The following is a 24,583-nucleotide window of genomic DNA, read 5'->3' on the forward strand; positions in this document are numbered from 1 at the left end:
TCATCCTGAATCAAACTGTGTATTTAAGCCTTGTTTCCTTTTGTGTCATTCTGATGCTTTTGGCATCTTGTTTTGCATTGGAATAGGAAGAAATGATCAGATCGAAACATTTGTATTCTACGCATACACTGCAAGAGTTGGAAAAAAGAAAATTTAGCTCCAAGAACTTCATTATTTATACAGTTATAATGTCACAAAACGGTGTAACCATTGCTAGCAAGCAAGGCTTCTGTGAAGGGAGATGGAAGCCCTGTACTTAGCATTGGAATGAGACAGAACTGGAAGCCCCCACTGGCCGGAGAACACGATTGCCGGGCATATATCATCCATCTTCATGATCTCCTTGACAATATTAGAGTAAATCTCACTGACCCTTCTGGGCAAGATAACGATGGAAAATGCCTTCCAATTCAGCCTCCTCGGCGGTGATAGCCGGAGGCCTTTAAGTTTCCCATTCATTCTTGTCACCCAACGCCGCCTAGGCCTTGCCGCCTTCTCATCGGTCCTAGTTAGCTTCTCATAGCGGGTCCTCCACCGCCCCCCCGCTATGTCTTGAGCTGCCATCTGCAGCAACATTTTGGGATTTTGCAGACACACAATGCATGGGCTGAGAATGTGTCTGTATGTATATGTATGTATATATATATATATGTACAGAGAGAGAGAGAGAGAGAGTGTGATGGAAAGGCTAAAAGGAGAGGATAAAAAGAGGGTGAAAGGGGCTGCAAACAAGTAACTAATCCTTTGAACACATGGCTGGCATTATGTTTAACCCAACTCACTGCACATTGGGTAGATTATAAACAAATTAAACAGTGGGTTAGTTGATGATCAGCAGGAAGATGGTTTTGAAATTGGATTAATATAAGCTGCAATGCAGGGGAATATTGAAAGCATGTGCAATGATTGATGTCCATGTTAGGGGGCCAAATCAGAGCTAGGGAATGATTCTTCAAAGAGAATGAATCTAGCTTAATTTTCCCCGTAAGACGACAGCCATCAACTTGTTTCTTCTGAATTTGACAGAGATTGGGATTAATGGAATAATCCAGTCAAGGATACAATGATTTAGTCTAATTTGTCCCATTTAGGGAACAGCAGCAGCCCTTTAATCAATAGAGTTCACCTTTGTGCTCTTGATGGTGAACTCAACAGTGCCTGCCATGGCCAATCTCGGCACAGTTTCTTCTGGGTCTCTTTTTGAAATTTTCAGATTCTGATAGAGAAGAAGAACCCGGGATCGAATTACTGAATCAAGTTAGAAATCCATTGATCCATCACCAATTCTGTTTAGAAACTTTTGTCAATCTAGTTAGATGAACCGGCTTGGATCCCAAGAGAGTTTCAATCAAGCTAGCTAGCCTCTTTGCTTTCTACCAACCAGAAGATCCTTGAGCATTGCCTGTCAAGTTCAATGAATCCCAACTTCTTGTTCTTGTTTCATGAAATGGATTTGTCCTTTCAAGAAGAGCTTCAAACCTATGGATTCACTGCTAGGCAGAGTATCTTGGCTCACTTCGCTTATATAAAGGCTAAGATCCTCACAGGTAAACAAATAGACACTTAGTATTCATTATACATTTATTACTCATTTTTTCTATTAACTCGAACGTCAAAAGTTATATTGGAGAATCAGCTCCGTATTTTTTTTTTCAGGTGTTCGCATCAAGATGAACTTTAATAATTGATCCCGAACAAACATCATCATAAATGATTAGTTAAGAGAAAAAAGCGAATAAAATCGATCGAGCAAAGAAGAAGAAGACAAGCAAATTAAGATCAATGTGCAGAAGGCTGCTTTGCTCTTAATTAATTCACAGGAAACAGCTGTGGATTAAGTAAACAATTCGGTAGAGGTTTATGTGCCATGCACATGGACAAGTAGCAAGTGATTTGGATTATAGTGTGAGCTGTGAGTTGCAGGCCATTCTAGGGTTGGTTTGACACATGGCATGGCAGTCCTACTAGGCTAGTATGTCATCGGACATGATGGCACTTTCCCTGACTCGTGGGTGATCTCGCACACACTATTATTTTCATAGCCCAAAACCCTAACATACACGACACTCCCCCAGAGAATAGGGGTCTTATTGATAAGATGTGGCAATAAAGACCAAACAATGCGCTATGCAAGTAACAAAAAGTTGACCATTCTCATAAACGAGATTTATCTTCTTCTTGACCTTCCCTTTTTTGAGTGAATTCCTCTTGGATCGATTAACTTAAACATCAGAGATTTAGAGGGACATTCTAAAAAATTCTTCGGTATAGATCTGTATTAAGAGATGTATTCTCACTTAGAAGTATCAGAGAATAATGTTTGATTCATTAGACATTTATGCTTTTAGCAACATCCATTAATCTATTTTTGAAGTAGTAGAAGAGATAAGATATTTCACAATTTTTTGCAGCAACTTTCCCACACACAAGTTAGGGTTAAGATCCCGACAATAACATCAATATTTCATTTTTGAGTATCTAATCAACATGAGAGTAATTAGTTTAATCATAAATTTTGACAGAGATTAAATAAATTTACCAAAGATTAAGGCGACATATGATTCAGTCTTCAATAATATATATCTCTTTTAACAAATTGTCAGGTGTCTCCACCTCTTTTTTTGGTCCATGAAATCATGAGCTCTAAATTAGTTTGAAAAGTATAGACTAAACACCAATCAAGATTATAACCCTAAGTCATATCAAGTTTAATTAGTCAATCCATGAGCCGTAATCTTGATCATATAAAAAGTATTATCCCAATAGAAGAGTCAACTCAAGGTGCAGGCACGGTTTAAACGTGTGAATATGAATGCCATATGTGGATTAACAAAAGCACAGATGGGCTCAAGTCCTTAATTTTCTCCCCTTCGTTAATGCTTTTCTTCTATCTTACTCGCCTTCAGCCCCCATCTTGACATGGAAAGGAGAAGCTCCGGAGGGCACATTTGTCACAAGCAGGGTGCATGCAAAGGACAAGGCAGGGCATCAAAAAGTCCACACCTTCTATCTTACTTGCCTTCAGCCCCCCATCTTGACATGGAAAGGAGAGGCTCTGGAGGGCACATTTGTTAGAAGCAGGGTGCATGCAAAGGACATGGTAGGGCATCCAAAAGTCCACACCTTCACCTGCTCACATAGGTCATTGCCAGATCACATCAAGCGGCAAGCCTAAGGGTCAGAACACATCTTTTGGGTGCTTGAAGGTCCCCATTTTGTGACACTACAAACCCCTATTACTTTATTTTTTTGTAGTAAAAGATATTATGGTATATGAAACATAAATAAAAATATATGAAAAATACCCCCAAAAAAAGGGACAACATCACTTGGGTGGTAATTTTATGGGTAAATGTCATTTGCTTTTCCCATCACGGAAATGATATCCAATGATTTTACCCATGCGAGGATTACACCTAAGTTACACGAAAATGGAAGCGATATGAATAAGAAATGAAAAAATAATATTTTTTAAAAAATTAGAAAACAAAAATGTAAAAAAAAGTGTAAATAAAAAAATATAGAGATTTTTTTATAAATATAATTTTTAATATAAAAAATAATTATTTAATTTAAAAATAAACATAAATTCCATAATACATTCAAATAAATTTTTAAAATAAATTCTAAAAAAAATTTAAATTTTAAATTAAAAACAAAATTTTTTTCACCTCTATTCTTTTCGTGGATAGAAACGTATTTATGATATTTTCTTAATATTACGAAACAGTTGGTAAACGTTTTTAAAATTATAAAAATAACTCAAAATTTTTCTTTTTTTGTCTTTTTTTACATTTCAAAAATAAAAATATTTTAAAATATTGAAACGACTACCCATAACATTCCATATACCATAGTACGGTTACACTATCTTTAAAATCTACCAAAAAATAGGTAATAATGTCTAAATTCGGACTTTTCTTAATTTCTATGTCATCCTCCTAATAAACTATTTTTTTCAATTATTATCCTTTTTGTTAATTGTTATTTGAACGGTCACTTATAACGCTGTTATGTCAATTATACATTGATATATTATATTTTATGTAATATTTATACATAAATACTATAAAAATATCACAAAAGAAATATCCAAATAATATTTCTATTGTCGCAAGGCCATTGGCATAAATATGTTGTTACTTCCAAAGATGGGTTAGGAACCCATCATAGCAGCATGGTTGTGAACGAAATATTATTTTAACACTTAAACGTGACACTTTTAATAAGATTTATATAATAATAGGTTATGTACATACATTAAATAAAACATATGAATAAATACATTAATATTATCAAAGATGTTATAATGAGTATGAATTGGGATTATGAATCCATGGAACTTAGCCTCATTTTTCAACAGCTACATCTGTACGTGTGAACTAAAAGTCACAGCCTCTCATTGTCCCAATGACTTTTATTATTCAAATCTGTAATCTTGAATTATGAACCTTCCTTCACTCAACAATCCTTAGTTTCAACGATTCATCAATTTATTTCGGAAAAATCATATTTTTATTAACATATTTTTATATTTTTTAATATAATTATTTAAAATTTTTATTATTTTAATTATATTTTTAAATTTATATTATTAAATTAATTTAACACTTTTAATTGATATTTTTCTTACTTAAAAATTAAATTTTTTTATTATTTTGATTACACTCGTATACTTATATTTTAAAATTAATTTAATCTTTATATTTTAATATATAAGAAAATAAAGTGACATAAATTAATTTAAATTTTTTTATACGTTAAAATATAAGAGATTAAATTAACTAAAAATATACATACAAAAATGTAATCAAAACAACAAAAAAATTTAAGTTGTGACAAGAAAAAAAATTAAAATATAAGAATTAAATTAATTAAAAATATAAATATAATAATATAATTAAAATAATAAAAATTCAGACAAAGAAAAAAGGAAAAAAATACAAGGGCAAAGATTTAGCCATTTATTTTGGGCACTGCCATCTTGTCATACACAAGAAAAAAAGAAAATTTTATTGAAAAGCTATTTAAACTTAGTGAGCCTTCTCAAACTTATTAAAATTTTAGTAAATATTTTTAAACTGTTAATAAAATTTATATAATAATATTGTAACATTTCATTTAAAATTTAATAACTAATTAAACCAATCACTAGAGTCACGGAAGATAAATTTAAAAACAAAGATTGGAGTATGATTCAAATATTGCAATTCTTGCACGAAACAAAAGAGTTTTATACAATATAAAGAGTGTATAAGGGACAAGAACACTTAATATAGAATAAAAAAGTATAATACTTGTATCTATGGCGTAGATCAACTAACAAAAAAAAAATATGTTGGGATGTTTCTCTTTGGGCTCTCAAATTCTGTGTTCGAGCCCTACAAAGAAATAGTTCAACAGGTAAAGAATGACCTAAAAAATAAAAAATACTTGTCGCTCTCACATTTGCAATTGTACTAAAGATCAAAACGTACTTACTGAATTCTCTAATTTACCTCTCATGTTGAAACTGTAGAGCCGAATAACGAGTGTTGAAACTGTGGAGCCGAATAACGAGAGCCTAGTGATGGTGCATTAATAAAAAAAAAAAGTATTATACTTAAAAAATATTTTATATTGTATAATTCATCTTCTATGTTATATAATATATTTTTTATGTTGGGAGAAAAGGGTTCATATCATACCCCTCCAATCCAATACAAGCCTCAGCCATGGCAGCTCTCTTCTCATTCCAACAGAGGCTGGAGAGCTGTTCCAGAGCCAGCCATGTTACAGAGCTGATCCCTCAAATTACCATCTTTGGAAAAGGCAATGATTGAGAGAACTCACTATGTCTCCAAAATAATTTAAACTCAAAGTGAAATTTATTAAAATACCCTAAAATTTATTAAAACCCTCACTGGGATTGCATTGGATGCCCAAACTTTGTCGATTTGGGTAATGCATTCAAGTTGAAGTTGACATTTGTTTCACCCAGGCTGGACTTTTCCATCTCCGAATTAGGGTTCTTAAAACTTCAGCCTCAAGACAAACAGGGCTTATACAAGTACACAAGTATCATCAATTGACACCTAAAAAATGTCCAAACGGCAAGGTCAACAAAGCCAACTGGGATTCTAATAAGAAGCTGCCAAAATGGACCCTCCCGTGGGCATCAATATATTATTATTATTTTATACATAGATTCTAGAGCCTATGTAGAGAGAAATAAAAACCCTAGTTCTAGATACTAAAAAATCATAAGGGAGAGGAGGAATTTTAGCCAATGAAACAGCAAAAGCACACTAAATGCCTCAGGAATTGACCAGTATACAACATGAAAGCACAAAATAAAGGCAAAATAGAGACCTTTTTGTATCATCAGTGCTGAGATATATCAAATCATCATAAAGATACAAATATAAACAACTACAGACCCATAATCTCTAGTTCCACACAATCCTTAGAAAACCTAGTTCTAGATACTAAATAATTAAGAGAGAGAAGAGGATCTTTGCCAATGACACAGCAAAAGCATGCTAAATGCCTCAGGAATTGGCCAGTATACAACATAAAAGCACAAAATGAAGCAAAAACAGACTTCTTTGTATCATCAGTGCTGAAACGTATCAAATCATCATAAAGATACAAATATGTATATAACAAACGACTGCAACGACCCATAATCTCTAGTTCTACATAATCCTTCCCAGATCACCCAAAAAAATTAAAAAATTCAAGTAAAGAAGAAGAAGAAGAAGAAGAAGAAGGAGAAAGATGGGTATTATGGTTGCTTGTGCCACCAGAAGCAAGAAGAGCAAGATCCGGAGGGGTGATGGTTTTGAGTATGGAGGCGAAGGAACCTTCTTTTTCTGGAAGAGGAGAAGAAGCCATAGTAGCCATGTCTGAGCCTGAACCAGAACAACTTGCGGATCTTGACGGCGGAACGGAACCTGACCCAGATGACCCGCTTGACCCGGAAGAAAGAGCCTCGGATCCTCTCTGCAACCGTCTTCTTCCTGGAGAACTGGTAGCTTCTCAGGAACAGTTGCCTCTTCTCCATGTCCGTGTGTGGATGGTAGCAGGGATAACCCATCTCGCTCCTCCCGGCCACTACTTGATTCGCAGCCATGTTCACTGATACATACGCGTGTGCGAGAATATATAGATTAGAGAGAGAGAGAGAGACAGAGAGAGAGAGAATGTGAAGAAGGGGAAAGGAAGGGGATTTATTAGAAAAGGGTAGTTGGGAATTGGAGGCTACTGCGTTTGGAACGTGAGAAAATGAAGGAAAAGTTAAAAAAGAGAGGGAAAGATAAGAGGGGAGAGAGAGAAAGAGGCCGTGGGGGAAGAAAAGTTTATTTTTACATTCACTTTTTTTTTTTTGTCTATTTAATTTTTTATTATTTTAATTATATTATTAAACTTATTTTTTAAATTAATTTAATTTTTATATTTTAACTTTTTTTCATATAACAATTCAAATATTTTATTATTTTAATTACACCTTTAAATATTTTATTAATTTTTAAAATAAAATAAAATAATAAAATACACATCAATTTACGTCAAAATATAGATATTAAATTGATTTAAAATTATAATTTTATAAGTATAATTGAAATAATAAAAAATTTAAATTTTCATATTAAAAAAATTAAAAGTATATGAATTAAAATAATAAAAAAATAAATTAACACAAAAAAAACAAAAGCACTGAAGCAAAAATATAGGTTTCGCCTTTTGCCTTTGAAGCTCTGCGCGCGCGCGAGAGAGAGGTGTGGGGGGGGGGGGGGGGGGGGGGGGATGGTTAATTGAGAGAAAATAAATAAATAATAATTGTCAAGTAAGGAAGATTTGGATGAGCCATGAACATATCATAAATAATAATTCACATTTGTTACACACTCAAAAGGCTAAACAAATAATCTCTCTCTCTTATTAAGTGAATCTATTTGCTTTCCTCTGAATTTCCAACCTAATCAGAAGACAAGACTCATAAACCCAATCCCCATTTGATTCACTTCACTTTCCCATTTTCCCAGTAACCAAACAGGGGCTGAGAACAGTTGGGGCGGTCACGTGACTTATGTGTGACTACTATTTGGGTCTTGCATCATCATCTTCATCCAACAACCCATCTCCATTTGGTTTCCCCTGAATTTCCAACCTAATCAGAGGACAGACAGGGGTTAAGAATAGCTGGGGCGGTCACGTGACTTAGGTGTGAGTGAGTATTAATTAATTGGGGGGTCCTTTATCTTGTCATCATCATCATCCAACCCATCTTCCACGTCAGGTACTTGGACTAATAATGGAGCCAATTTTTTAACAACTTGAACACGCCAAGTAAAAGTTTTTAGCTTTTTCGTGGTCAAACCTGATCTCCGCCCCTTAATTAATTGCCTCAAAATTGTGCTCAACCGACTTACTTAAAAGTTCTCGTGATCATGAAAATTGTTGTTTTTATAAAATAACCCTTTATAAAAATTTTAATTATAATTTTTATTACAAGTAATCCTGTCTAAAAATGATTACTTATGATAATAATGCCTAAGGGTTATCGTGAAAATAATTTAATTCTTTTAACAAATTTATAATTTTATTTAATTCTTTTAATTAGCTCAATTAAATTTAATTTTATTTATATAAAATTAAATTTAAAGAGAATGTGTTTATATTGACTTGATCTGTCAAATGTCATATAATAATATTTATAAGATTTAAAAATATTATTATTATATAACATTTAATATGCTAAATCAACATATAAGACTCTAAATTATTTTTACATATTAGATAAAATTATATTTAATTGAGCTAATTTAGATCTAATTATTAAAATTAGATAAAAATAAAAATTCACAAAAAAAAAAAGATTATTTTAGTGATTAGCCCTAATCTTCATAACTCATTTAAAGAAAAGACTTGCAAAAGGGCTTCTATGACATTTTATTGCACAATCAAACAAGCTACTACCACCAAGAGGTAGAAGAGCCCACCCATTAGAGGAATGGCATACTTGGGCCTTGGGCCTTCCTATTATTATTCCAAAAATAGTTACCATTACTAATAGATACAAAATAACCTAAAGATGTTATATACTGACATGGCATTCAATCTCAAACCAAAGTAGAAATGGACAGCAATGACATATGATGGAAGCATTTAATTAATGGATTGACAGCAATTTATATGGAGAGGATTGAGAAGGAAGCATCCCAGAATGGCATGCTGTGCAAGGAACTGGATTACTAAGACAGGTAGGAAAACTTGCAAGAGCTGTACAGATCAGATTAGAAAGACAAGCCAAAGAAAGGTGTACCGATGTAAGACTTTTGATGACATTAATGCATTAAAATGTTATATTTTATGTCATGTCAATATAAATGCACAACACATTAATGTATGAGTATCACCAAAAATATTATAATTTAGTGTAAACATAACATTTCTGGAAACCGAAAAGTCACTTGCCTCGAGCAGCAAAAGTTGGGGCAGCGACTTGGCCCGTAGCTTCAACATCAGGTCAGCACCATGCAGATATCATCATTTCAATGTACATCCATTGCTTGAAGATGGAGAAATCTTCTGCATCTGTCGAATATCCTTGACACCATGTTTCAGGACATCTAAATTTGTAGTATTCTATGTTTGGATCTTGGCTCAATTCCAAAGGAAAAGGAGGCAAGGGAAACAAATAAAGTCATTGCTTTGACAAAGAATAAATTTACTCTTAGCTTTAACTTATTCCTTGACCAATCAAACAAAAAGAGGGGGGGGTAAAATTTAGCGATGTGGAACAAGCAAAAGATATTTAAAATAATAAACAAAATAATAGTTTTCAGTTTTTTACAATACTGACCAGAACAAAACAATTTATCCCAACTGGGATGATCCCATGGTTAAGCTGAGGGCGCCAGGTAAAACCCTGAAAAACTCTCTTTAACATTGAATAAAGCCCGAGGCCAATCCAGATTCATATTTGGCTTGCAAAATCACAAACTAATGGGCCTAATAATATTACAGACATTGGGAAAAGAACAGCTGAGGGGACCAGGGGCTACTTGTCTGTAACTTTTATCAGAGCCTTTCTCCAACCATGTGGACCTCCTAAATGCCCTCCTCTGTTTAGAATCCAAAGTATTGTGAGTGAATGAATGCCCAGTAATAACTAGAAGTGGCAGTTCAAGCAGCTGGAAGCCCTCTTCTGGTTACAAGAAGTTTGTATAAAACCTGATGCAAGTAAGAGGGGGCTGAACTAAAAGTCAAGCTTGTTCGGGCAGTCTGATGCCTTGTGGCCAGTCCGCCCACAATTGAAGCAGGCACCTCCAAAGCCTCTGCCATGGACAAGGAGATTCATACGACCCATATCAGATTTTAACTGGAATAGTTATTGTGTCTTATCATAGATATGGCTAATAGATAGAGATTATTGGTGAGGTAGAATCCATATAACCGTTCCCCATTCCCACCTAATGGGATTAAGGCTTTGACATGTTTCATGTGACAATAATGCATCTTCTAAGCTTTCAAGATGAAAAGCAAGACGAGCCTTCATATAACAAATATCATGGATGTAATAAGAATTAAGAATTCATGCATACAAGCCTCTACACATCCATTTTTTAATGGAAAATGGGGTCAGTACCTTCCATAAACAACCAATGATGGAACAAGCTTTCCTAAGAAGAAAAGAAGGAAAACAAAAAAAAAACAAAACAAAAGCTATTCCCACCCCCCATATCTGATCTCATTACTATCCATTAGATTCTTGATAATTAGATGTCCATTTCATCTGTTCAATTCTATTCATGCAAATCCACTGCAATAATACTTAACATGCAAGCAAAAAGGGACATACCTGTCCCTATTTCCAAATGATGACTGCCTTGATTGTCTTCCACCTGTTAGCCAATCATTTCCACTGTCTCTTGAACTCTGACCACCGCGCTTATAACCGAACTCTTTCCCTTCACCACTGTCTCTTGAACTCTGACCACCGCGCTTATAACCGAACTCTTTCCCTTCATCATCAGACTTCCAACCCCTACTACGTGCGTTTCTGAAACATTTTTGTTCCCTTGAACCTCCACGGACACCCCTATCCCTGTTAGAAAACCTTCCATAGTGGTCACTCGGAGGCCCATCATCTTGTAAAGCAGGCAACTGCCAAAAATGGGTGAACAATACATGAATTCAAAGTCTCCATTAATTAACAGTAGGATAACACTAAAACATGAGAATGAAGCAGGCAATAAACAAAAAAACTGCAAATCAAGTGCATAACACAGTTAAACTGTGTGATCTTTACCATTAACTTCAGCATTATATGTTATAACAAAATAGATAACCACAAAGGGCGACCATAATTTAGACTCAACCTTGGTGATTTTGGAAATAGTGTTTCCAGGTGGTAGTTGCTTATTCATTAGCTCTTTTGCAGTCTCCTCCGGAAGGTCAAAAACTGCTCCTTGAATCTGGCATAAAGATGTAAACAATTTTTTTTATTTTTTCAAAAATCAAATAACAAATTGAGCAATGTTTGATCATAACCAATTGTATGCACACAAACCGTTTCATCTGCAATTAAGTGTATTTTTCCAACTTCATCTGCAGCAGCAGAATAAACATCTGACAAGAATCCAGTGACAGATCTAGCAGATAAAAACCCTCCAGGATATCCAGGATCACGGCAAAGCTGCAATGTTACCCACCCCTGCAGTGCAAGTTTACAATAAAATTAAGAGAAGATACCAAAATTATAAGAATGCAATAAAACACTAGTAATATCCATGAGCCAAACCATCATAATGGCACAATGTGTAGAACACCTGCCAATAATTGATATGTGCTGCAACAAGTTAAACCTTTGAAACAATCACCCAAATTTTTTTTTTTGTGTTCTTGATGCTAGATGCCAGAGCTTCATTTGTAATAAGGATGAAAAATCATTGCAGTGGTATGGTTAAAGTTTTGGTATTCAGATACTACACTCTGGCAGGATGGCACAACTTAGCTGGATTCCATAAGCCTTAAACCCAATTGCTTGGAATTGGCTAGATATGTGTGTTTTCTCTCCAGTGCAAAGCCATTTCCTGGCAAAATCCTGAGGAATAATATCCCATTGGAATTCTTCTAATAATCTCTTTCACAATAATGAATGGCAATATCTGGACTCAGATCCCTATATTATGAATGAATTGATCAAAAGAAATATACTAGTGACTGGAATTGATTAATCCACAATTAAACAGTTCTGATTATTAAAAGGTTGCCCTGCACAGTTTCTTGTGGATTAAAAAAGCCAATAGTTAACAGGGCCCAAGGCAGTATGGTTTTTGAGAAGAAAAAAATTACACCCTATTTACATTCAAACTAAATATGAGTAGTTTAAATGCAACTGAATTCTGAGAAAGAACAAGCACTATAGACTTTAAGAACTAGGTAACTGATTTACCTGCTCATGGGTAATAAGAGACCTGGATGATGGAGGTTGTCCAAAACCACTTAGTTGTGCTATTGCAGCAGCAAGAGCATTTGTTCCTTGTTCTTTGATCAGCTTTTCTGCTGTTGGGGTGAAAAACTCCAGAGACTCCAGATCGACTCCATTAAGAGTAGCAACCACTTGCTCGGCTGATGATTCCAAAACCTCCTTGACAGATGGTGGTGTAACAAATTCAAACTTGCACCCAACATCACGCTCAAGGGAACTGACTGTTCTTCTCTGGCTACTGGTGAACATTAGAACAGCTGTGCCTTCTTTCCCCGCTCTTCCTGTCCGACCCGAGCGGTGCACAAATGTCTCTGGATCATTGGGTAGTTCATAGTGGATAACCTAGAGTGAAAAAGAATCCCATAGATTGAATAAGCTGAAATCACAACCTACTCCAAACAAATTTAAATACCAAAATCAAACAACTAGAACAGGTCTGAAAGCAAGTGATCTTAAAAAATAGAGCTAATCCCTTGGCAAATGCAAAAACATGATGAAAAACAAGAATGCTGAACGCAGTTTCATGCATGAACATGGGAAAAAAATAGTTGAGATGGTGCAGTCAAAGTCCAAGTTCCAAGGTTTCAAATAGCTATAAAATCAATGCAGTCAACATTCAATGCTCTAAACCACGTAGATTACCACAAAGGTTTGATACATATTACTAGGCAAAAGTAGATAATATTAGAACAATTAACATATGAGCCATGTAAATTTGTTAATCCTTCAGACAATCCCATAAACCATCAAAAACAACAACAACAACAACATATCCATCATTTATCCCACTATATGGGGTCGGCTACATGAATTCTAAACTTCTATGTATTTCTGTCATTTGTCATATCTTCATTGATATCTATACACTTCATATCAAACTTTAATGTTTCTCCCAAAGTCTTCTTAGGTTTGCCTCTACCTCTTTTATTGACTAATTGTTTCATTTCATCCACTCTCCTCACAGGAGCGTCTCTTGGTCTCTTTTTTACATGACCAAACCATCTTAGTCTATTCTCTCTCATCTTCTCCTCTATTGGCACTATTCCTACCTTATTACGAATAACTTCATTTTTAATTTTATCTTTTCTTGTATGGCCACACATCCATCTTAACATCCTCATCTCCGCTACACTCGTCTTTTGCTCATGCTGGTATTTGATTGCCCAACATTCTGAGCCTACAACAAAACTAGTCTTATAGCTGTCCTATAGAATTTTCCTTTCAATTTTAATGGGATTTTACCATCATATAACACCCCCGATGCATTTCTCCATTTTAGCCAACCTGCCTTAATTCTATGTGTGACATCCTCGTGAATTTCTCCATCTTTTTGAATCACTGATCCCAAATATCTAAAATGATCTTTTCTTTGTAAGATTTGGTCTCCCAATTTTATTATAACATCCTACACTCTTGCATTCTTACTAAATTTACATTCCATACATTCTGTTTTCTTTCTGCTTAATTTAAATCCCTTAGATTCTAAATTGTTTCTCCATAACTTAAGCTTAGTGTTCACTCATTCTTTTGTTTCATCCACCAACACTATGTCGTCTGCAAAAAGTATACACCATGGCACCTCTATCTGAATATCTTTAGTGAGTTCATCCATTACTAAAGCAAATAAGTATGGACTTAGTGCAGAACCTTGATGCAATCCTATTGTAATTTTAAACGGTTCAGTATCCCCTCCGCATGTTCTGACCCTTGTCTCTACACCATGATACATGTCCTTAAGGGCTTGTATATAGGCTATTTGGACTCCTTTCTTCTCTAAAACCCTCCATAATACTTCTCTAGGGACCCTATCATAGGCCTTTTTTAGATCTATAAACACCATATGTAGGTCCTTCTAATGCTCCCGATACCTTTCCATTAGGCGTCTCAGTAGGTATATAGCTTCCATTGTTGACCTACCAGACATGAAACCAAACTGATTTTCCGAGACCTCTGTTTCTTTTCTGAGCCTCTACTCTATTACTCTCTTCCAGAGTTTCATGGTATGGCTCATTAACTTAATTCCTCTGTAATTTTCACAGTTTTGAACATCTCCTTTGTTCTTATATATAGGGACCAAAGTACTCTTCCTCCACTCATCTGGCATCTTTTTTGATTTAAGAATCGCGTTAAATAATTTCGTTAGCCAGGAGATGCCCTCTTCTCCCATGCATTTCCATGCTTCTATTGGTATATTATCTAGTCCCACCGCCTTATGATTTTTCATCTTTTTTAATACTTATTTTATTTGGACTTATGCGTCGATAAAATGTATAGCTCACGTTCCCTTCGGAGTTACTAAGATGTCCCAACCTAACTCGTGTCACCATCATCATTGAATAATTTTGTGAAATACTCCTTCCATCTCTCCTTAATCCCTCATTCACTAATACATTTTGATTTTCATCTTTTATGCATTTCACTTGATTTAAATCCCTTGTTTTTCTTTCTCTTGCTTTAGCTAATTTATATATATCCCTTTCTCCATCTTTTGTATCAAGTCGTTTATATAGATTCTCGTATGCTTTTGACCTTGCTTCACTAACAGCTTTTTTTGCTGCCTTTTTTGATTCTTTGTAATTTTTTTGATTTTCTTCATTGTTGCACTGATATACAACCTTATAGCAATTTTTTTTATTTTTTATTTTCAATTATACTTCTTCATTCCACCACCAAGACTCCTTAAGGTTAGGGGCTCTACCATTTGTCTCTCCAAGCACTACCTTTGATGTGCTTCTCAGGACATTAGCCATTTTTCTCCACATTTGGTTTGTTTGTCCTTCTCCATTCCATTCTCTTCTACCCCTTAATTTTTCTTTGAAGATTAGTTATTTCTCCCCATTTAAATCCCACCACCTGATTCTTGGATTTTGTTTTATGTGATTTTTTCTCTTCCAATTTCTTACTTAGACGTCAAGTACTAGAAATCTATGTTGAGTAGTCAAATACTCTCCCGGTATCACCTTACAATCCCTACAACATACCCGGTCCTCTTGTCTCATGAGGAAGTAATCTATTTGGGTGCTTGATGTGACATTTTTATATGTGATTAATTGTTCGTCCCGTTTTTTGAACCTAGTATTGGTTATGATGAGCCCATAAACCATCAGTAGAATATAAAACTCAAGATTCAGGAAACCATGAGTTTAACTACCCAGAAAACAAATACCCCCACCACCAATCATGAGTTTAACCATCAGTAATTTGGTCTACTGCTTTTGTTACAAACTCGCTGCATTCATCCACTTTTCCTATGGATGCATCTATTGTTGTTCTTCTGATGATGTTCAAATTAATTTAATCACAGCTCACACAATTTATCTTCAATATGCACTATTTTGGCTTTACATAAAACCTCTATTTTATATATTTTCTAATATGGTCGTACATTCACTATAACATCCCCATCATAGTTATGATTGCATTTAGTACATGTTTACTACCTTGCTTCTCACATTTGGTGCCATACAACTGAGTTAGTTTCATTTGATAAAACTTTCCATTTAGTTTTAAAAAGATCTTATAATTGCATATTTCTCTACTTAAAATATGATGACATTTCTCTACTTAAACCATCCCATCTTGATTCTATGAGTAAAACAAAGGGACGTCGATAACAAGTTGGGTGAACAAGCCAGTGCATTAGCAGAATGCAAACCAAAGAGTACAATTGGAGATCGCCTATCATGGTATTACATTCACATGGCTATCTTTATTGTAGCCACACCTTCACCCCAACTCCGGAAACAAAAATACAAGAAAGACAAGAAGAGCCCAATTTCATCTTTCCAAAGCTTGTAACTGACTAGCATCCCACTCCAATGGAGTTCAACTACAGTTCTAACCTGAAAAATGGAGTCTCACAATCCAGAATGTTTTGCTACATTAACCAGGAAATGTGACTACACATAAATTTCCTCATATATCATACAGAGAAGACATTAAGAGATTAAGAGTTAGAAACATGAAATCCACAACAGGCTATTGAACTATCATGGCAGAACCATACGAGCACAGCATCATACTCATCCAACAATTTTGTTTCTTCTTTCTGCCTTATAGCATACACAATCCATCATACTATAGAAGCTGGCTTTTTCCTGTATTGTATTCTTCTTCAATGTTATGTTGTGGCAAGATTCAGCACATCAAGTTATAATGCAACTTTCAAGTTCACATAGCAAATGCAGCATTTTTCTTCAATTTTCTTTTTTTGATCCAAAATATAATTCACTGTATCCTTTTTTCTTTTCTACATTGTTTACGGCAGCTTAGCAACTGCAGAACCTTCCTTGCAGATGACGGTCAATTTTGACATCCTTCTTACACCTTTAAATCAGACATCCAAGTATATTCCTAAAAACTCCAATGCCATGGGATACCCAGAATAATATGACGTGATGCTTAATATGTTGATGAATATAAAAGCAATCTGTCACTTACCAAATCAACATGTGGAATGTCAAGGCCACGAGCTGCAACATCAGTGGCAACAAGCACAGTGAACTTCCCTTGTCGAAAACCATTTAATGTTCTCTCCCTCTGGTGTTGAGATATGTCACCATGCAGTGCCTCTGAAGCAATGCTATTTGTTAATGCCAGTGAGACTTCATCTGCATCACGCTTCGTTTGTGTAAAAACAATGGTCTTTCCACCTTTTGCATAGACCTGAAAATCATTTTTTTTTTTTTTTTGTTGAGTTAAAATCATGAAGCTATATAAACTAATTCAAGAAATGAAATCTCAATTTCAAAATATACATAAATATGGAATTATTTACAAAACAAAACTTTTGACAAAAAATTTCCAAAATAACAATCCTAAACTATTTCCCAAAATAAAACTCTCTCACCACGTCACACAACAATCACACAAGGAAAAAGAGCCAGAATTCCCTGCAAAATGGGAACCACTGCTCCAAACAAGAGGAACCACTGTTGGGAACCACTGCAATAGCGGGCTCCAAATGGGAATTTGAGGACCAATGCAACAGCAGTTCCCATCGGAAACCACTGGCTTGACCAGTGTTTCTCTCTGAGACAGCTGGCTTAGCCAGCAATTTTCCCTTGGCTCATCTAACACTGCCCTGTCACATGTGGGATGTTTTAGTTTGAGAAATATTTTATGAGTTTTATTTTGGGAAATTCTTTTTGTTGAGCACTTTAATTCTGTAAAAGAACAAACTCCATAAACATAAATCTATACAAGTTAATAAAAATTCAATTCATACCGTTACAAGATCACTGAGAATAGTACGCTTTGAAGTTGCAGTAGTTGGTATGGCATACAACTTAATTCCCTCTGCTAGCTTTTCGTTATGTTCACCAACCTACAGGAACAGCAGTAAGGGGGAAGTTCAAAATTAAACATTAGACATTGGCATGCAAATAATGCATTTGAGGGCAATAAATCCAAAAGTCTAACAACCTTAAAAGATATATGTGGTAGGACAGATCTGGTATTCTAATAATACCTGCTGAATGGAGGCTTATTTAGGGTTAGAAAACTTTTTTTATGGTAACATAGGGAAATTTGTTGAAAAGGCTAGGGTTTAGATATGTAATGGGTTGGGGGAAATTTTGAGGTAAAGGAAGGCTGAGAAGAAGAATTTTGTGTGCGTGCATGTTTGGGGGGGGGGGGGGGGGGTGAGGTGCCTGAAAACAGGTCTGGAAGCAAGTTTACAAAAATATTAATCTGAAATTGAAGATTAGGGAAGAGAGAGAGAAATAGCTTTTAGGCATCATACCTAAGGTTAGACAATTCAAAGAAAACATAACATGCTTAGAGAAAACTGTAGGTAATTATTCAATTCATTATTAAAAGAAAGAGATTACAATGGTATTATAGAGCTCCAGTAAAACTATTCCTGCTAGGGTTAAGAAAATCCTTTTCCTATTAGGAAAACTAAACAAAAACTAAAATTACTAACAGTAAAGAGTAGGAAAAGACCACAGTAAATATGATCCTCTGAATGAACATAACCTTGAGTGGAGCTGATAGAGAACCTAAATCTAGGAATCTCACATCTTCAGGGAAGTAAACTCTTGATTTTGGTTAAATCAAATCAAGCCACAAATTAGGAAATTGGCAGATTGATAATTTAATTGTATTTTCCTAGTGTTAATAGTTTCATTTTCCCAAAGTAGGGTTTTCTTGATACCCTACAAAAACAATTCTTATTATACTATTATAGTCTCAGGTAATTTTGGATTCAATATTGAATTGATACAAAGATTTGTGCTCAAACAGAGATTCATTTTCAATTTTCGGTTATGAGATATCTTCTCATTAATGTTTTAGGGTGAGATTTGTTCTCACTCTTGTCCTACATCGACAACTTAATGGTAAGAACAGAAAGCAAATCATCAATATATGAAATCCATGTAATTTTCACCTTGCAAAACAGAAAATAAGAGGACTGAAACAAAAGAGACGATGGAACTTGCCAGATCAATTGTCAAAGGATTATTCAAATATTTCCTGGCCAACTTTTTTACCCAACCAGGCATGGTAGCTGAGAAAAGCATGCTCTGCCTCCTTGATGGAAGTTTCTCTAAAATCACCTCCACATCTTCCTCAAACCCCACAGCAAGCATTTGATCAGCTTCGTCAAGGACCAAGTATTGAACTTCACTCAGTTTCAGGCTATCATTGTTGATTAGATCAATGATTCTACCAGGAGTCCCCACCACCACATCAACTCCACGAGCTAGTGCATTTTGCTGTGTGTTATAAGAAACTCCTCCATAGACACAAACTGTGTTCAAATATGGTGCAGACTCTTTAATCTCTTTCTCTACTTGTTTCGCTAATTCCCTGGTAGGGGCAAGAACCAGCATTCTGGGAAGCCGTCCACACCTTGAAACAAACAAAATGGTAAAATGTGTTAGACATCCCATAAGAGAAACAAATGTGGGTTGAATCAGATAGTGGAATTTAAAAGGTGAAAAACAAGCTACTGGATGGAATAGAGGCTTCTATAAGAAGAATTGATGGAATGGAAACAAGTCTTAAGCAAATGAGGTTGACCAAGGCCAAGGAAAACTTGGTGAGAGATCTTGAGATATGATACGAGTTATAATGATCTTATAAAAGATATGGTCACGGATTTAAATTAGTAGGATAAAGTTTGATATATTGTGTTCTATCCCATAAGAGAAACGAGAAGAAAACTATAAATTAGAAATATCAGAACCTTAGCTTGAATGATTACCTTTGGGAACTTCTTTCATCTTCACTAAGCTTTTTTAAGATTGGTATTCCAAAGGCTAATGTCTTTCCCGTTCCAGTTTTTGCACGGGCAATAAGATCTCGACCTTCAAGAGTCGGTACTAGCACAGCTCTCTAATATTATCAAGTGAAAATAAAAATAAAGAATTTATCAATTTCATTTTATATGCATGCAAATACGTGTTGTTAGCGAGAGAGAGAGAGAGAGCCATGCATGGTCCATGTGAGGGTGTCTAACGTATTCTGCTTCTTGCACAGAGAATGAGTAAAAAAACTTGCATGGATCTCCATGTTATTAACAAAGTATAACTTTTGGATAAACACAGGGACCGTATGAGTGTGAATTTCAAAAGCGAGAGGGAAATGTATACTCTATGGAGGTCAAATGAGTTTCTCTGTACACTTCTTTAATTTAAGGAGAGAAAAATACAGATATAGAGACGAGCACAAACAGACCCACAAATTGCCTGGAACAAATCTCAATTTCATCCCAGTTTACAATAGGTTTAGTTTTCCTTTCCCTTTGCAAAATCCGAGTCACGGAAATGGAGAAATTTTGATACATTATTTCTTTAGACAGAATAACACATACTTGGATGGGGAAAAGATGAGTGATTCCTCGATTCTGGAGAGACTTGACGAGCCGCTGTGGAAGACCTAATTTCTCGATATCGAGTTCATCATCAGCCGGCGTCGAAACCTCGTAATCGGAGCCGTACTCCGCGTCATCGACACCGATAGACTCTCCGCCGAACCCGCCAAGTCCCTTGAACGCCTCCTCGCTCAGGACAGACGAATTCGGAGTCGCAACAGCCGAGGCGGCAGCGCCCAGCCGATTGCGGCAGAGAGGGAAGGCCCTGAGAGAGCTGCACTGGAGCTTGCCGGCCGGAAAGGCCAGGCACAGAGGAGGCGTCCCGGCAGCTATGCGGGAGAGGTTCAGGGAGATGGTTTGGGGGACGGCGGTGATAGTGGAGCAAGAAGCCATGCCGTTACGACGGCGAGAGCGTGCCGGGGCGGGGCTGCAGAGTGGCGATAAGGGCACGCTCGCGCAGTGTACACCGCTGCAAGCTCTCCGCCTCGCTTGGCCTCTTGGGGTTTTGGGGTTTAGGTATCTTTTTCCTCCTTATATTCTCATCTTTTTTAAAAATTATTATATATGTGTTTTTTTTAGGGATCAAGTTATTTCTACAAAAGAGATTCACAAAACACCTTTATAAACAAAATATATCACGATTTGTTCACCCCCTTCTCTCTCTCTCTCTCCTTGTCTCCCTGCCTGCATTGCCCTCGCTGTCGCCTCGCCTCCTGTCACAGCTACAACCTCGCTATCTCCTACCTCTTCTCGTCGCCTAGTCTCCTGGCTGCCTCTTGTCTCCTCGTCTCTGTGCCTTGTCGCTGCAACCGGCGACCACCCAAACCAACCGAGGTGCAGCGGGCGGCGACGAAGTGAAAGAAAGACAGAAGAGAGGAACGACGAGAAAGAGACAGATAAGAGAAAGTGTGTGTGTTGGATTGAACAAATCAGGGATAATTTGATTATTTCATAATTCTGTAAAGTTATCTGTATACCCCCTTCTGTACAAATAACTTTATCCCTTTTTAGTGAGGGGAAAAGTTGAGACATCCACGTTAATAAAGTCTTTGGGCAGGACAATCATGCATTTTTAGTCTAAACACATAGATAATTGATTAGTGGGTCAAAATTTAAAATTTAGTTAATTAAATAGGTATAGATTATCAACACTTTCACGGAAGGAAGCCGAGGTAATAACTCGAGTTCTTGAAGATATGTAATGGACCATCTATTTTATCTTAAATAATTTAATATGTATATATTTATGATCTCAATACACGATAATTGATATATAATTATTGGATTGTAATAGTACAATGACATTATTTTTAACAATAAATCTATTTGGATAGAATCTATTAAGATATAATTGTCTTTTTAGTCATTTTAATTATTGATGTTAGGGTAATTATTTTTAATATTTATTTTATATTATCATAATTTTTAATATTATCTATGTTGGAACTTATGTAGACTCTTGTTATCATGTATCGAATTTAATTAGTATAGGCGCTAATGATATCGCCACTAACGCCTAAAGGTATTTTTCAACTACACTTTCTATTCTACTATCTATTATATTATAAATAATTAATTTTCTATTATTTTTATACCTCAAAATTTGTGTTTCTTCCAATCACACTTCTTATTATACTCTCTATTTAATTTTTTATTTTATTTATTTATTAATAAACTTCAATTCTAATTTTTTTTACCTTGCTTGTAATTTTTACTACTATAAAATTTTAATATTTATTTTCTAATTTAATAGTAAATTGTAATGTATTAAAATTTAATATTATTTAATATATTTTTTAAATCAATTTATTAATTTTTTAAAAATAAAATTATTTACCAAATTTTTTTCAAAAAAATTACAAAAAAAATAACAACCACCACCAAGTGAAATCGAGAAAAAAAAATTAAAAAATACAAAGCAATACCTTGAAAAGGATAATGTTGTCATTCCCTAAGTTTCGCCATGACCAATCGTCTCCGTCACATCTGTTCGTCTTTTCATTCTCTGTGACTTTTCGTCTTTTTCGGCCTTAAGCCTATTATTTTTTATCGTGTCAAACTGCATGATTCAATAGCCTTCTCCAAAGTTGATGACAAATTAGTTGCAATGTGTTTCGTTGTTTTTTGTCTAATTTGATGGATCTTTATGCTTCAAAGATGATGGTTGCAACTACGATGATAATAGTGTCGTACTTGAGATTTGGGGATCCTGAGGCGAAATATAAAAGTGGACTCCCGAATCGTAAAGTACATTTAAATTTTATTTTTTTATAATAAAATATAGATAAATAAATAAATATTTATACCATATCAAATAATAAAATTGAAAATTTTCTAAATTATCAATTAAAAACTACTCTTATTATAGTTTTGGAGACAACAAAATTAATCAAATTTACATAATCAAGTTGTTCGAGCATTTTCTTCTCAATAGACAACATAGCCAATCCACGACACACTTAAGCAATAATAATTTTAAACTTAATTTTTATATATAGACTTGTAATAATAAGAAGAATAAGAAAATGAACAAGGCATCTCTAGGCTCTAGTTTTATTTTCTAAGAAGAAAACAAATAGTTATCATGTATATAAACAAAATGAAGACATCAATAAAATTAATTTTTTTTTTGCTAGATTCAGCCAACATCAATAAAATAGACATAGACAAGCTATCCAATAATCCAAATCTCTGAATGTATCGTAGTTTTATTTCATAAATGGAATGAAATGAAGGAGAAACTAACAGCTAAAAGTTGAATGAAGCTAAGCAGTAACTAACCGCTAAAAGTTGAATGAAGCTAAGCAGTAACCAGTAAGCAAAACTAGATTATGGAGTTAGGGCTTTTGAGAAACATATCTGCTTCAAAGACAAAGACTGAATCTGAGGCAATGAGCGATGGAGAGCGAGGCAATGTAAGCGAGCCACCGGTGACAGGCCACGAGGGCGAGCAATCGCCAACAGAGCACAACAGCAAGAGGCGAGTCTGGTGAAAAAGTGAAGGCTAGCCCGGCGAGGGCCAAGGGCGATGGAGCAGCAAAAGGCAAGAGCGAGGGCGATGGTGAGGGTGACGGAGAGAGTGACAGAGAGCGAGATAGGGTAGTAAAAACAAAAGCGAGATAGGGCAGCAAAAATGAGAGCGAGAAAGGGAGAAGGGCAAGGGAGAACGCAAAGTTTGCAAAGGCAAATGGTAGACCATGGGCGGCTGGGCCCTTACCAAAAGAGAGGTTTCTAATTTATGGGCCCCCATATAGCCAGATTTTCATGGGCCTCGTGAAAAGGTCCGACCCTGGATGATAACAACGATGGCAATGGTTGCAGCGATGATTATTGTGGAAAAAGATGGCAAGGACTATGGTGGACAACGAAAATAACTTGGGCTTCACTATTTGGATGGCGAGCAAAATCAATAATGACGAGTTGCATTAGAGTAGCTTGTTCCGTTTCCCTTATTAAAATTTTAATTTAGAGAGGGAAAACTAATAGTATTGGAAATAGCCTAACAGAGATGTGATTTGATTTCTTAAATGTTTTGTGATTGTGTGTACCCAAAGAATTCCAAAAATAATTGTCATATTATAGTGCCTAACGACCCTAACCTATAGAGTTATAATAACATAATTATTACACTCAAACAACAATCTATTTATGTATGATCCTACTTATTTAAAAAAAGAACAAGAAAAATTAGATCAAGTATCATCCATGATATTGCTAACCCTTTTGGAGACCTCCCTAGCTTATATGGGTTCACATACTTTGCATAATTTTATTACATATAATGAGTATAAAATAAATTGGATAACATCGCATAAAATACCTACCCATTGAGGTGTTCAAATTTTGATCTAAATTAAAAATCAAACCAAAAAACTTAGTATGGACAAAAATTGAACTAAAAATTGAATAAGCTACTGTATAAATATATATGTGTGTGTAAATACTTAAACTTATATTTTTGTTTATGTACTCTTATATTTTTCGTTTGTAGTTATTTAAATTTTTTGTTATTTCGATTATATCCTTGAGCTTGTATTTTCGAGTCAATTTAACTCCTATATTTAAAAGTTTATTTCGTATGATTATTTAAATTTTTTATTATTTTAATTATACTCATAGATCTATATTTTCAAGTCAATTTAATTATGTATTTTTACATAAATAAAATATAACATGTACTTTGTCATTTTATTTATATATACATAAAGGTATAAAGGTTAAATTGATTTGAAAGTATAGATCTAATGGTGTAATTGAAATAATAAAAAATTATAGTTGACATAAAA

General features: G+C 34.9%; 3 protein-coding genes across 3 annotated transcripts; all 3 read right to left on the reverse strand.

Annotated features, from left to right (window-relative positions):
- Window positions 1-213: 213 nt before the first annotated feature.
- Window positions 214-564, reverse strand: LOC127801474 (uncharacterized). The gene has a single exon (XM_052336674.1). The coding sequence runs from the start codon at window positions 562-564 to the stop codon at window positions 214-216; it is 351 nt and encodes a 116-aa protein (XP_052192634.1).
- Window positions 565-6,567: 6,003 nt separating this feature from the next.
- Window positions 6,568-7,251, reverse strand: LOC127802075 (uncharacterized). Its single transcript, XM_052337757.1, has one exon. It carries the CDS (start codon window positions 7,112-7,114, stop codon window positions 6,767-6,769), a length of 348 nt encoding a protein of 115 aa, XP_052193717.1. The 5' UTR covers window positions 7,115-7,251; the 3' UTR covers window positions 6,568-6,766.
- Window positions 7,252-9,906: 2,655 nt separating this feature from the next.
- Window positions 9,907-20,812, reverse strand: LOC127802590 (DEAD-box ATP-dependent RNA helicase 3, chloroplastic). The gene is made up of 10 exons (XM_052338483.1): window positions 20,298-20,812; window positions 19,689-19,819; window positions 18,922-19,333; window positions 17,706-17,804; window positions 16,919-17,143; window positions 12,443-12,820; window positions 11,558-11,701; window positions 11,367-11,462; window positions 10,847-11,151; window positions 9,907-10,322 (listed from the first exon to the last, which is right to left on the reverse strand). Exons 1-10 carry the CDS (start codon window positions 20,688-20,690, stop codon window positions 10,244-10,246), a joined length of 2,262 nt encoding a protein of 753 aa, XP_052194443.1. The 5' UTR covers window positions 20,691-20,812; the 3' UTR covers window positions 9,907-10,243.
- Window positions 20,813-24,583: the final 3,771 nt, after the last annotated feature.

The sequence above is a fragment of the Diospyros lotus genome, chromosome 5, assembly GCF_014633365.1.
Source record: "Diospyros lotus cultivar Yz01 chromosome 5, ASM1463336v1, whole genome shotgun sequence".
Lineage (NCBI taxonomy): Eukaryota > Viridiplantae > Streptophyta > Magnoliopsida > Ericales > Ebenaceae > Diospyros > Diospyros lotus.